The sequence below is a fragment of the Syngnathus acus genome, chromosome 13 (genome assembly GCF_901709675.1).
Source record: "Syngnathus acus chromosome 13, fSynAcu1.2, whole genome shotgun sequence".
NCBI lineage: Eukaryota > Metazoa > Chordata > Actinopteri > Syngnathiformes > Syngnathidae > Syngnathus > Syngnathus acus.
The window spans coordinates 9,455,748-9,471,158 of NC_051098.1; the positions used below are offsets into that span (position 1 = coordinate 9,455,748).

Sequence of the window (15,411 nt, forward strand, 5' to 3'; positions counted from 1 at the left end):
CAAATGTGTGCCTTGAATCTTCGTCATGCAGCTAAAAACATCCTCTTTTGCTTCCCTTTGATTATCACTGACAAGCAAAGTTCTTTTCTTTGTGCCAAGCTATCAAACCGGGTTGTAAGTGAGAGTCAAAATTCACTTCTAATTTTTAACTTGTTTTAACTAAATTTCAAAGTAATTTTTTTACTTACCTACAGGACTTGAATCAGCACTTAATTATTCCAGGGGTTGTACTTCTACTTCAGAATATAGTTTGATATTTGACATCTCTGCAGAAATCCTCATTGGAGCAGTTAATGTGTTTATTGCTGTCCCTCTGCCTGCCACTGGTGGGCTGCAGGTGTTGTGGGCTGAGCAGGCTCGTTCTGTCCACGTGGTGTCCGAGCGCAGCTCAAAAGAGGAGCAAAGAGGGCAGAACGTCCTGATGCTTCCAGACCCAGAACACCACCATGTCTCTGTACCGCAACTTGGCCTGGTTCCTCAAGGGCATGACAGAGTTCACCAGGTATGACTGATGCTTTCAATTTATGTCTCCCCAGGTTTCATTTAAATTTGGTTGATTCCCTTCTCATGATGATACTTTTTGTTTTTGTTTGTTCTTTGCTTCTGGTTTGTTACACAGTAAAGTAATAATACGATTAATTTCTATCTGTCTGTATATAGATATCTAACTATCTTGTTATCGGGTATAATTTGTTCTCATTATTTGAAACAATTTTCAGATTTTTTGACAGCAAATTTTGATGCTTTTTGTGATAACGTGAAATACTTTGGGTGATTGAAAAGAGGTAAGACGGAACCCTATATCGTGACGCATCTAAATTAAAATTTGCAAATTATTTTATTCAGTTAGTTATTTTGCTTCATATAAATTAATCCTCTCATTTTTAAATGAGATAACATTATATCTCTGAAGAAGGTGTGAGACTGAGACGTATCAATTGAAAAAATTAACGATATGGTTTTTGTGTTTATGATATGACAGTGACCTTCTACCATTCACATTCGTCTTAAACTGCCATAAATATACATTACATAAATTGAGGATGAAGTGACAGAAATGACCACCGACTAACTTGATTTTTCTATTGTTGCCAATAAATGACATGTGACTGTGGCGAGCCAGTTAAACGTGACATCATACATTTCATTTACACAATATTAAATAAGAGCTATAAATGGTTTGTGTCCCAATACTTATGTCCATCTACAGCCTATCAGAGGCTTTCCTCATTACAGTGAGTCGGGTTTTCTGAAAAGGTGCTTTTATGCTTTTTTTTTTCTTCTCCCCTTTGTTCTGTGTTGTTGCTTCTCCAACAGAGCGACCCGCTCTGTCCCTGCACTAATAGCTCTCTGCATGACACCACTGAACAGAGCGGGTATTTTGCCTCAGTCTCACTTGGCCTTGTGCAGCCTTCCTCAACAATAGCTTCCAGGACAATGGTTACCACACACACTTTCGTGCACATACTCCGTTCCTGTTGTCAGTCACCGTCAAACTCTTCCTGTCACATCCGCTGCCAGGCACAATCTCTCACTCGTGTGTACAGTCAAACTGTGAGGCGGAACACAATGCCAAGTCTGCCTACTGACCTTTGACCTGAATACAGACACTTTTTCTCTCTCACTGTCACGTGAGGTCAGATGAGTTTCAATACAGTGCAAGCTGATTCGAATGCAAATCCTGAACAAGTGGGTCCAGGATAAAGAGTCCTCATGGAGAGGCCACTGATGCAAAAACGTATTTGTTCGTTCTCCATAGAAATGCCTTCGTGTCAGCTTCCAAGCGTTTTGTGGAGAAGGACCTGGAGGTGTCTTTGGCAGGACGCTCCTTCATGATAACTGGAGCCAACAGTGGCATCGGGAAAGCCACGGCTATGGCTATTGCTAAGAGAGGTACAAGCCCCTATCAACATTTAATTCTTCCATTACTGGATCACATACTCTGGTTTAGACTATTGCTTAAATGTTCTGAACATTTCTATGATTAACAGGAATAACCATTGTGGTTGTGTCTCATAAGAACTTGATTTTATTTTGCCACTTCCATAAACAGGACATGTATACACTACAATTAGAATGTCACCATTGAGTTAAACCCATAATTATTTATTCATACGCTGGCCTAATTTCAAATTTAAGTGTTTAGTGTTGTTGTATGAGCAGTACAGAAAGTGTTTAATGTTGAATGGATGTATTAAGAAGTTACAGAAAGAAAAATATATAGAGTATTTTTAGTTAAAAAAATAAACTGCAAAAGATTGTCTACTGGAACAGGGTGCACTATGCCTATCGCTAAGTCAGCTGTGATATGCATCAGCTAACCCGCGACCTCAATAAGGACAATCAGTATAGGAAATGAACGGATGTTCAATTATTCATATCCCATGTCTGGGAATTTAGGGACATTGTGTAAATGATCTTGGTACATCTGGCACAGACAGTCTCGTCTAGAATGGAGTATTCTAATACATTGGCTATAGAGTGAAAAAAGTATAAATAAAATGTTTCCCACAGGTGGAACCATCCACATGGTGTGCAGGAACAAGGACAAGGCTGAAGAGGCGAGGGCTGAACTTGTCAAGGAGACAGGAAATAAAGTACGGTATAGTGAGACTTGTGTTACTCCAAACATTTATAAATAAGGACACAGAAAAGCTCCACATAAAATCTGAATATGACCCTAGGAGATCTATGTGCACATTCTGGATCTATCTGAGACCAAGAAGGTCTGGGACTTTGCTGAGGCCTTCAAGAGAAAGTACAAAGCTCTCAATGTTCTGGTGAGAAATTATGATGATTATTAATATTCTATTTTCACTTCCTTGTTAAAAAGATCGTAATTTCATCTTCATATCACATCTGTGCAGTGTTACTAGATCTTGATTGTGATTGATCATGTGTAGATTAATAATGCAGGCTGCATCATGAGTCAGCGGGAAGTGAACACGGAAGGACTCGAGAAGGCCTTTGCCACCAATGTCCTCGGTGAGTCCTGCGACCAGGTTAGCAACTGGAATGGTGACAGTGGAATGCTTCATCCTTATTATTTCTTGCAGGGATTTACATTCTCATCAAGAGTCTCATTCCTTTGCTGGAGAAGAGTGCGGATCCCAAAGTGGTGAGTCCTAGACATGTTTGTCTTTAATCTACAGGGTTGAAAAAAAAAAATACAAGTCATTTATTAACATAATGTGTACTGACTTGATAAATGAGCACTTTTTCATAAGTGCTCCAAGTTTGTCTGACAATCCTTGTAAGGTGCATATTCTGATGAGGTCATCCACCATCATTTATATCTCCATTCCTGCTTGTGCAGATTACTGTGTCATCAGGTGGGATGTTGGTACAGAAACTCAGAATAGGAAACCTGCAGTCCGAGAGAGGCCGCTATGATGGCGCCATGGTCTACGCCCAACACAAGGTATGACCAGTGTCTGGCAACTCATACTGGAAGTGTGAAATAATTCAGTTCCATGGGAAAGACAAATAGTAAAAGCAATCCTGATTAACAATTCTAAAAATGTGAAGACGATGCTAAAAACATGGTACCTGGTATTTATTTTATATTGGGTGCTTGTGTTATTTGCAGAGGCAGCAAGTGGTGATGACGGAACAGCTTGCAAAAATCCATCCGAGCATCCACTTCTCTGTCATGCATCCCGGCTGGGTCGACACTCCTGGTACATCAATAACAAGTCCTAGTTCAAATAAGGGGTCTTAAACCCTGTCTCCATACTGCAAAAAAAAAAAAAACATTCAAATAATTAGGGTTGTTATCCAGCTTCTGCAGACCTTGCTGATTATCTGATCATTTGAATCGGGTGCGTTGCAGCAGGGAGACATAAAAATTGATAATTCAATTTAACTTCCTTTTACATAAAAAACATCCAGAAAAACCACCTCCGAGGACCAGGATTGAAGACCCCTGGTTAAGATGGACATAAAAAGTCTACACATGCCTGATCGACTCTTACTTTTTAATTCCAAAAAACGAGGCTAATTGTTTTTTAAATTTCAAAATATTTTTCCATCATCCCCTATTACTTGTATCACTCACAAATGTATTACTAAACTTTCAAAGGTGATCATGTGATTTTGTACTTTGTATTTAAATCATGGGAAAAAATTCATTGTCACCAAACGGTGTCACCAAAAGTGTCACCAACACCTTTGTACCCTGACACACCAGAGAAATTGTTTCACAAAACAGTTAGGCCATGAATTGTTTGAGAAAGGCATTACCCGATTCTCATCACTTCTATTCCCACAAAGAATGCTCATTAGCTCAGCCACAAGTGTATCATTTTAAATAGATTCCACTGATTCAATATTTACACGTGCATTCCATTCTTCCCCCATGTATTTGCATCAGCGGTGGCAAACGCCATGCCTGACTTCCATCGCTCCATGAAGGACAGCCTGCGGACCCCGGAGCAGGGTGCGGACACTGTGGTGTGGCTGGCTGTGTCTGAGGCTGCCGCTGGCAAACCCAGCGGTCGCTTCTATCAGGGTAAGACTCTTGAAAGAGATACTTCGACTGGAATCTTGGACTTTTGAACAACGTTTAACTAGAGTAATTTATGAGTGCCCTATCAACGCCAAACCATTGGATTGGGTTCCGGGTTTCAGAACAAAAGACCTTCCAAGTTAACATCCTTTTACTTTTATTTCCCCACTGTTCACATAAAATCTTGTATTTGTGTGTTTCCACAGACCGGAGGATGGTGGCCACCCACCTGCCACTGGCTTGGACCCACAGTTGCCCACTGGAGGAGCAGAAACTCATATCTGCACTGGATGACTTGGCCAAGATGTTCCAACCACATTAAGGTTGAAGGAGACCACCAGATCACACGCACTAATAACACTAGTAATACTCATCAAGTCGCCAACCTGTGGCCCATCTTTCCCATACCTGCATAATATAATTTTAAGATGTCCTTTAAGACAGCCTTAAGAAAACACAATTAAGCAAGGATTGTATTTGGATGATGAAAGAACTTTGGTTTTACTTTTGTGTCATAGACTCTAACTAAAGATTGTTTTATGATGTTTTCTGTGACATTTCATCAAGTCTCCCAAACCCACTGTGACTTTTGAAAGTTGTCAATCAGATGGGAATCTGATCAGACCAAAGTCTCAGACACTATTTATTGACACAGACCCAGCTATGTGTTCAACCTCATTCTTGTGTCTAGTTTATATGGGTAACTAACAGACATGTTTCTTTTTGTTTGTTTGTCGTCTTGCTGTGTCAGGTTGAATTCAAACTGGAGTCAAATGATATCTCTGGCCATTAAATGCAGCACACACATGCATTTTGTAATTGTGGCCAATATTTGTATTCATGATTATTATCTAGCCAGCACCTTTGACAACAGGCTTCTTAACTAACATAACTTAAATTTGGAAATGTATTCTCAAATAAAATGACAAAAATTGAAGGAGAAATGAGTGATTTCTTATTCACAAAATTACTCAGCAAAAGAAAAATGAAACATATTGTAATTTGTCATTTATTATCAAGCAATAATCCATTGTCATTGAAACGTTTGTTAGAAATGAGCTTCTTGTTGCATTTTTAACATTTTTTTTTACAAGCAGACTGCAAACATAAAATTACACAGAAATCCACAAAAAGGGTTTGTAGGGTAATCATGTGAAATGACTCATCTGGTTACAGTTACCACTTATAAAACCTTTCTTGGGTTTCATGACCAAAACGAAACATGAAGCACTTCAAATATACTAAGTGTTCCATTAGGTGTCACGGAAGCAAATAACCATTAGGAAGTGGACAAAAACTAGATGTGAAAGCCCGCCACTGATGAGCCCTCAAAGCATGAAATGCTCTGAATGCAAGACACGTTATTAGCACATGAGAAAATAGCTTTGACTATTGATCAGCATCCCCGGTTACCCTGTGGATGTTGCAGATTTTTAAAGAAACATTTCAGGTTTTTCATTTGACTGAACCCTATAAGCCTAGCATAATATTAGCATCAATTCCTTGGAGTAAAAACAATAACAGAGTGAATGACAAAAATATTTTTGTTGCTATTTTAAGGTCTGATTCTATTTTTTAATATTAGATGTGCTAAATTAGTCACAGTTCCTTTTTTTCCTCCTCCCAAGCAGTAACACTGCAACAGGAGTTGGGTTGGTAGGAAAAAATAGCATTTGTGTTTGGTATGGTGTCCGCAGCTTGAATCTGCACACTCATTGAAAAACAGTGAAACAACATCATATCTGATGAGCTGGTGGGGGCTTTGCGTAATTCAATTTGCAGTCTGGTCTTTTTCAAAAACAGTCACTCAAAGGGTTTAGGAGTCGCTATATTTAACAATAATATTTTGTCAACTTCACTATATTAACAATATAACGAGCTGCTCTCGCTTCACTGTGGCGGCCCCTGGTCAGCATGTTAAGGAAAGCTGCACTCTGCATCTAATATAACAGAAAGCTCCCCAAAATTGAGTATAGATTTCACCGATAGTTTTCAGAGTGCATATGTCTCCTGTTGAAAATAGATTCTGAAAGCTTAAAGAAAGGACAGTCAACATCTAATAACAAAAAGTGGTAATCAAAATTAATCAATAAATACAAATCCAGAAAGTGGTATAATGCATTGAATACAGTAAATTTCATTTAGTACCATTTTTCCCGTGTTTACAGTGGTAAGTCTTTGAATCTTCAATGTCCGGTATTTTTTATCCCAACAACTAATACATGACTAAGTTTTCATTTCATTCCTTTATCTTAGCATTTTGTAGAGTGAAAGGCGGAGTGTTTTCCACCAAGCTAAGCTTCTGACTTTATGCTAGCATGGTTGAATATACCATATACCGTTATAAAGTTTGTAATCATATAATAAGGAAAAAAACAAACATTTTACACAGATAATAAATACTTTACTACAAATATAATCACACACGTCAGAAATTGGAATGTGATCAGGAATATATGGTGTTCACTTTTTCAGAACCAAATAAGGCAGGTATCCAACATAAGCATAAATCAGCCGCCATTTATAGGATCGCTACGAACCCAACTATTCTTTCACTCTGTGTAGGTATGAGTTTCCTCCCAAGTGGAATCCTTGTTAATATGTGTTTGGAGTAAGGAGGGATAAACAAGAAAAACAAAGAAACCAAAAGAAGAGACATCCAGAAGTTCATTACGAGAGTGCATGGGGACAATCACAGGTACTGAACTGTAAAAGGCTTTGAACATGTTTCAGGATTCTAGTCTTTAAATCATTTGAAGGAAAATTGAAAGGCCTAATACAGCCGGGAACTAAGTTAAGTGCAGCATTTTGTGCTCCACAAATTTTTGTGTCAATTAACTAATTGCCTTTGTGGTGAAAATCCGATTGAGCTCAATGAATTTATCTTATTAGCAAGTCTCAGAAGTGATTTGAGTTTTGGCCATCAGTGTCACACCATGTGGTAAATCAATTTACAAACAGTGCAATTTGTCTACTCAACACTTGAGTTTAACAGTCTATTGCTCCATCTTGGCAACAGCATTGTTGACGCCACTACTAATCAGTGTTAGACTTTGCAAAGATGATCTGCTGCTATAGCAACGCTAGTTTTGCTTGCCTCACTTTGAATCAACGCAAGGTAGGGCGTGTCAGCATCACAGCAGCTGCATCATGGTGTACACAATTTGAAAACGTACACAAGTAAACACAATAAATGATTTGTGGCTGAATTGCACAAAGTGGTCATGGAAACATGTGAAATGAAGCGCCCCCACCCAGTGACAACTCACTGATGTAAAACCTCCTGAGAGTGATTTAAGGCCTTCTGGTGAAAAAGACAGAACAAAAGCTTGGGGGGTACTGATAACTGGGGTCAGAAAGTAATTCCAATCAATTGTTTACATTTTAAACATGAAGCAGGATTCGTACAGATGTAGTGGTTATACATGTTACTGAGTATGACACAGTTAGTGGACTGCAAAAAAATATGCAGCGGAAGCATGTGTGTGGCAGGTCAGGAATTTGTGAATCCTAAGATTACAGTACAAGGATAAAAAAACAACAACTGACCATTGTCAACATTTGTCAAAAGGAACAGAAATCTTAAACGTAAACACTAATAACACTCTTCCCATTAGGGCGCATGCACACGTTTACATACACACACAATTGTGCTTAGTGCTCTGTGTGGGGTCACATACATTCATATACATGTTGAACTAAATAAAGTAGTGACACAGATCATTTCAAAGGATCAAGCAAAAAAAAAAAAAAAAAAAAAAGGGACACGTAGACCTATGCTACTGACATTCACTCACACACGCACACGTGCACATCCCCCAGAAGCTGCAGGGTTCAGGCATGATGGCGATGATGCACTGTACAGAGGGGTTTCCATGACACCAGAGGAGTGGACTGGACCAATCAGCGTGTGGAGAAGCCTGTTGCTAAGCTACAGCCAACCACCTGCGTCATATCCCAGATCTGTAGAGACAAACACCCGATGACAAGTCAAGAACTTCACCTAGTATGAAGATGTGACTCTTTCGATGTGACATCATTACGGCACTTAACCGTAATCATCATCAAGACAAAGTGTGTTTAACCTCAGGGTCTTTCATTCACACTTATGTGGAGGCTTTGGTGTCTCCATTTTAATTTTAAATCAAAAGTTTGCGAACACCTGCTTTAGATTCCACAATTCCTCAATGCATATGCATTCCTCACAGTCTAATACACCTTGCAAAGATGCAAAGAACTGTTTATACTCATTTAATGTATCAAGAAAATAGAGCACAGTTCCAGATATAGTTTAGTCACAAAAGACCTTCGTTTTAAGCACTATCAATCATACACAGTAAAAAAAACAAAAACATTTTCAACCTTGACAATGCGGTCATTTCCACAGGTGACCATCAGGCCTCTGGATGGGTCCATGTCCATGTGGGCTATGTTGTGTTTCCCCTCATGGAATGTGGCCAATGGTGTTCGACTATAACACACACACAAAGAAATGCACAACTCATCAGGTTTGTCTCTAGTTTGTCTCATAAAAAACAAAAACTCTTAACTTTAAGTGAAAAATATGTTAAAAACATGTACACAACAATTGACTCACTCTTCTTCCTTGATAGAGTCAAAACAGGTGTCACACACCCGCACTGGAAATTCAAAGCCCATAATTGGGAACGTGGAGCGTTTAGAACTGCAGCGACCACACACAGCTTTGCCGCACTTCCTGCAATGGTGCTAGGACACAGAAAACACACATTCACATTCATACTAATGACACAAATGACACACGACGAGAACAAAGCAATATGTGCACAACAATGGTTGGTACCTGTCTGAGCCCCAAGGTTTTAGTGTCCCACATCTGCTTGACATTCCAGAAGAAAGGCTGCTCACACTTCTGGCATGAGTCACTTTCCAACCACTGAGGTGCCTGAAGAAACAAGGTAACAGAGTGCAAGATTCATGTTATTGTACGGAAGGTCTGCAAAACCTGGGTTTTGTTAATTATGACTACCGATGAATTTGTGGCTTATTTTCAGTAAAGGGATTTTTTTCTCTTTTGCATTCATCATTGTTCTTTATGCTGGGGAAAAAAAAATAATCCAAATATTGTATCGAATTTTTAGCAGTGTACATGAATAGAATATTCAACAGCTGCAGCCCTACAACTCCCCTGTGATATTGTCGCATTTTTAGCGTTTAATTAAACCCGTGCTTCACGTCCACAAGAATAGCATGCAAAAAAAATGCTCCTTATAATTAGAAAGCTGCTCTTCAAAGGAGCCATTGATTAGTCACAGATCACTTTCGTCATAAATATATTATTGATGCAAACCTCTTCTCTGGTTGTATCCATGTTCCACACTGCGATGCCGCCATCAGCTGAGCATGACACCAACTGCCTGGTAAACTGGAGATAGCGTAGTGCCTGGACACGCTCACTGAGAGTTGAAGAATAGATTTCCATCACAGTTTTTATGGTAATGTAACATTTCCCTGTCACAAGTGCAAACATTCATGAACTATTGCACAATCACTTGTGCAAACTTTGCTGTGCTCAAAATTGCTCTGAATCTTTTGAAGACATGGTGTTATGAACCAGACAACTTGTGTTATATCATGTGGTGCATACACTTTTCAAAACATTTCAGTCACATAAACGCGAGGCTGCTGAACTTACTGGTGTCCCTGCAACAATAAGGTTCGTCCTTTGCGTCCTCCTACGTCCCACATGATGACACTGTGGTCAGAGGCACCTGAGAACAGCAGTCTCTGGTTGGGGTCCCACCACAAGGCTGCTACACTGCCTGAAAAGAGCAAGAGGGAGGAGGGAGCTGTTTTAAGCAACAGTTGGTTACTTGGCGCCACCTAGTGTACATTTACGAGCCTTCTTTCCAGTAATTACCAACCAGAACATCCAAATGTTCCATGAGATCATCAGGGGTGTTGCAGGAAATTATCCAATTTTACTTAATTTGTCCGAATTTTTTTATTTATTAAGTATACATTTACCGTTATTTATATCACATATGTTATTTGTTACAGTACAATAAACATTTTGGTTTTGAGCATTTTGGTTTAAGACTGTCATCTGCTGGCATAAAATGCAACTACAGCTCAAGTAGCTGTAACTTGTGCCTGTCCACAGGGAATACAAATGCTTGAACTATTTGTTCATTTTCAACAAACAGAAATAGTGTTGAATACATCAATTATTTACAAGTCTTAAAATAAAATATTGCGGGGTGCCAGGAGACTTTTATACTCCCACAAAAGAATGAAGTTGTAATTTTATGAGCATAAGTAAAGGAAGGGTAGCCGATATTCTCTCATTTGTTTAACTTTATCAAAAATATATGACTTGAAATTTTCAGAACAGTAGTCAATTAAACTTAATGGTGAGATCAAATAAAATTAGACCTTTTCTGCTGGAGTTTTATGACTGGATTAATCATTTAACTCATTAAATATTTATACAAAAACAGAACTTGTACTGGAGTGAACAAAGCATCATACCCTGGACTTTTGATTAGGACATTAAAACAAAAACAGAATGCATTTGAATTGTGAGGCTTTTTTTACTGCCACGTTTAAATATTTGTCAACATGAATGTTTCATGAGCAAACTGTTAGCTTGTGTAATTAGATGCCTAACTGCAGAACTGTAAAAAAATACAGCCGTGGTTAAACACAATTTTTGGCTTTTACACAATTAGACATGCGTTAAAAGACGGCCATACCAGTAAGACTTAAGACTACGGAAACACTTTGTGTTCATGTGATTTCAAGTGAGTTTCCCAAAAAAGCCACAAGGCTCATCTGAACAGTTAACAAGTTGATGAAAATGAAAATGTCATCGATGATAGAAGGACTGTCAATGATGAATATTTTCTAGAATTGATTATTCCATCGATCATTCCATCAATGATCAGGTAACATTTTATTTTCCAAAATAGCGTACAGTATTACAAAATAAATTTTCAAATACTGTGTGCCGCTCTGGTCATTGCTGTCCAATGGGAGCACAGATCGTCGGCCTGGGTGTGTTTACAAAATATAATTAACTTGCAAAATGTACAGTCTGAATAGGAACAGCACCAAACGAAAATAAATTAAGTCCGCTTTTGGTCTGGACCAAACAAGCGGAATAACAGACTTTTCTGGTCTGAATACACCCTAAATTGCCTGGGTGACCCCATACTTTTGAACGGGAGTGTAGTATACACTTTCAGTACGTAAATATACATTAAGTGTGCTTTTTTGTGTGGCATACCTTCATGGCCCTTCAGTGTAGTGATAACGGAGTATGTCTGCTTCTCCAGCTTCAACAGTGTAATCTGCCCTGAGTAATCGCCAACAAAGGCATGTTGAGTCTCATGATCATATCTGAGTAGGGTGTTAAGCTTTCAAAGTATTCAAAGAAATGGTTGTTGTATTAGAACAATGAATAAGGGATACTGTAGACAGGAAGCCCAGGAAGTAAAATAGTGTCTGCCCAGCATGCTTCCACTCTGGGTGCACATCCAGCTAACACTCTTGTCATGGCCAGTGCTCACTACCCACTCGCTTTCCAGGGTAAACACCATGTCTGAAACGCGGTTCTGATGAGCTGCAAAACACACACGCACGGACATTTGTCTACATTTGCAAATTGACATTGTGTTCATTTATACATTTTTATTATGTTAAATTATGGCACTTAGTGTACCAATCTGCAAATAAAGATAAGCACCTGACTGGAAACGGCTCACCTGTTGAGACACAACTGTAGAATACTTTGTCCTTTTAAAAATGTTTGATTGTATTGTTCAGCTTTATTTACTCCAACACAAAGAGTAATCTTATAATACACACATAAACATCATTAGAGAACCACCGACAACTAATGATGGGCAAATGAAGCTTCAAGATGATTCATGAACCTGTTGTTGTGTTTCGTTAGACCTCTAGATGGCACTCTCTGTTCACCGAAGAGCTGAAAGCCCACCGACTTGCCATTTCTTAAAACCCTCACTTTAAACCAACATTGCCATCTAGAGGAGTCAAAGAATACAACAACTGGTTCATCAAGCTTCATTTTCCCATCACTACGGCGACAACCTCTTCTCACACTAAAATAACAAATGTATAGACACAAAGACAACATTTTGGCCAGCAATTATATTCGGTCTCCCCTGATTGATCGCATTGAAGTGCTTCATTATCAAAACAGCTTACCTGGATATGTTTTTACATGGTTCATCTTGTTGAAATCTTCAGAGATGAGAAACTCCTTAAGGGCAAAAGAACAAGTTTCAAGTCAAATAACGAACCCACCCTCAAAGGCAAAAGGAGGAGCGCTGTTTAAATAAGCCTCTTTTTAATAATGGAAAGAAAAACCAAAAGACAAAGCTTGACCCTGAAATGAGAACAAGGCCATTTGTTTTGACTCACCACAACCGCTCCATTGTCCTGCCCAATGAAGATGCGTCTGCTGTCATGGTGATATGACATACATGAGCAGGGAGCTGAAACATGGAAAGATAAGGAAATCATCACCATTAGCACATGGTGTATTGTGCTGTTTATTTATATACTGGAGAATGGACGGACATTTTCAAAATCTTACTTACAGGAGACTGTGTGATATATACTTGGCCAGTACTGACCACTGTCTCTCTTTAGCCAAACACGAATGGTTCTGGAAAAGAAAAGAAGGATAAAACTTTAAGAAAACAAACCATTATGGGTCCCTTTGTTTAATGATCTATGCTTTAAAGCGTTTTTGGCTTTTTGTGTTTTGATGTGTTGGAACTCTGAAAAAATACTGCCAATAAAACTGTGGCAAAGTGAAAGATATATTTGTGTGTGAACATTTGTTATTTAAACGCACCACTCCCAGAAGTCAATGCTAATTACTTGTTAGCATGTCAATGGGATTTTACAGTGACTTTAGGGATAGCAGTAGCAATATTTTTTAAAAGAAAACAGCTGTTGTATTTGAATATTAAAAGGAGTGTAATTATTTTTGTTGTATGTTTACTTTTACAGTAAATCCCAACTGGGGTGTCACTAAAGAGCTGAAAGCATACTTTGTGGTGACAGAAATCAATCACCATGGACTGAGAGTGTGCCAACCAAGAAAAAAAAGTTCCTGTTTCTAAATCGACACGGTCAAGCTCGACTGAAATTTGCAGCTGCTCACAAAGGCAATCCAAATACCTTCTGGGCTACAATTTTATGATCGAACAAGACAATGATTGTTATTTACCCACATAAGTATGTTTAGGAGAATGAAAATGAAGCTTTTAAACCTGAGATTATTGTAGTAATTTAATTGTCAAGAATGGTGGTAATAACAATACATTCTAGGGCCACCAGTGGGGAAGACTATCACCAAATCAACATGAAGGCTGCTGAAACCTTGACGCATGTGGATGTTCCAACAGGACAGTGATGCCAAAGACATATCAAAACTGCTTTTTAAATTGTTTTTCCAAAGCTGAACCTCAAAGCTAGAGAAGATTTGTGCAGCATCTGCAAAGAGTGGTCAAATTTCCAGCCGCAATTATGTCGGAGGCTTGTTGATGGTAGAGGAGAAACTTATTGGCCTGTTATGTTTGTATTTGAGCATGTACGGGTAATGTTGGCCCTATGGTAATTAGAAAAAAAAATTTATACCTTTGGACCTTCTTTTTTTTTTTTTTTTTTAATAATTGTTCTATAGGGATATTACATAAGAAAAGGAGCAAATTGATGATCAAAAGCTCCAATTTAGATTTTTGAACATTGTTTATAAACATGGACAAGTGTGGATTGCAGTATTCTATTCCAATATAGCACAGTATAGTATTTGTTAAGCACAGTTCATAAGTTAACAAAAGTACAATAAAGTTGCATTTAACTTGCTTTTAAAACATTCAATGATAAGGTACATTCAAAACTGATGAAACAGTTTTCTTCCAGAGGTCAATGGCTTCGTCGCCTCGTTTCCCTGCAGAATTAGCAAGTGTGATGCCAAATGCACCACTTCCCATTTACGTTAAATGATGATGCTTCTCCTACACTTGCAAACTAGTTTGCTAGCTGTTTTAAAATGTGGCTATTTCACTAAATGAGATAACAGCTGTAGATCATATTGCATGCAGCTATTATATTGCATCGTTGTATAACAAATTATCAAAGGCATTATCTGTGGTAACCCTAAAATGTGATTTTCACGGGACACAGCTCGTGGCCGTTCCTTTAAGGGTGCTTGTAGAGCCGCGCACACACACGTACACAATCGTATCGAAACATTTGAAACATATTGGCATCGATTTTAGGGATTAAATGGCAACACATGGAAAGGAACCCGGACTTGTTTACTGCTACAGAAACCGGGTTTGTTTACTGCTACAGTTAGCTGTTCAATGTCAAAGTCGAACGTTCATAAAGCGACAACAAATATACGAACGCAATTAAAGATCAGCGCCTAATAATAATTTTATAAGCGTCCTATCGTTCAAAAAGTAAATCTTTAATGTTGAGTTGTAGTCAGATAAATTGGTTTAGCTAACTTACCCACGCTAAAATCTTTGTTTTATAGGTCTGCTTTAGTTGCCTTGAACATTAGTTTGACCACTTTTGCAGGATCTAACTAGTCGCCACAAAATAGAGCAAACCCGCAGGCTACTTCAATAAAGCTAACATAAGCTAGCTAGGTTGGAAAACTCACCTGTCTTCGCTGACAGTGATCACTCCATCCTCCTTGGGGATTAAAACGGCAACCGTGACAGCGTCTGCGTGTCCCTCGATTTTGTTCAGAAGAACTGGTCTGGCGCTCTGAGGCCTCGAATGGATCTCCGCAGCCATGGTTTAACTAGCCAGCAACAATGTTTTCCTGCTGCTAATTCTCTTCCTCGCCCAGTCCAGGAGGATCAGCTGACACA

The 15,411-nt window shown here is 38.7% G+C and overlaps 2 protein-coding genes across 2 annotated transcripts; one reads left to right on the forward strand and one right to left on the reverse strand.

Moving 5' to 3' along the window:
* The first annotated feature begins 360 nt into the window (after positions 1-360).
* LOC119132940 (DHRS-12_like_SDR_c-like domain-containing protein) lies at positions 361-5,550 on the forward strand. The gene is made up of 10 exons (XM_037268479.1): positions 361-502; positions 1,760-1,893; positions 2,515-2,597; positions 2,685-2,780; positions 2,904-2,985; positions 3,057-3,118; positions 3,317-3,421; positions 3,590-3,680; positions 4,373-4,510; positions 4,714-5,550. The coding sequence occupies exons 1-10, from the start codon at positions 447-449 to the stop codon at positions 4,827-4,829; spliced, it is 963 nt and encodes a 320-aa protein (XP_037124374.1). The 5' UTR covers positions 361-446; the 3' UTR covers positions 4,830-5,550.
* A 566-nt stretch (positions 5,551-6,116) lies between these two features.
* Positions 6,117-15,406, reverse strand: wdfy1 (WD repeat and FYVE domain containing 1). The gene is made up of 12 exons (XM_037268476.1): positions 15,198-15,406; positions 13,114-13,181; positions 12,935-13,008; positions 12,719-12,773; positions 11,960-12,110; positions 11,775-11,887; positions 10,182-10,308; positions 9,837-9,942; positions 9,330-9,431; positions 9,105-9,235; positions 8,870-8,978; positions 6,117-8,470 (listed from the first exon to the last, which is right to left on the reverse strand). Exons 1-12 carry the CDS (start codon positions 15,332-15,334, stop codon positions 8,411-8,413), a joined length of 1,233 nt encoding a protein of 410 aa, XP_037124371.1. The 5' UTR covers positions 15,335-15,406; the 3' UTR covers positions 6,117-8,410.
* Between the last annotated feature and the right edge of the window lie 5 nt (positions 15,407-15,411).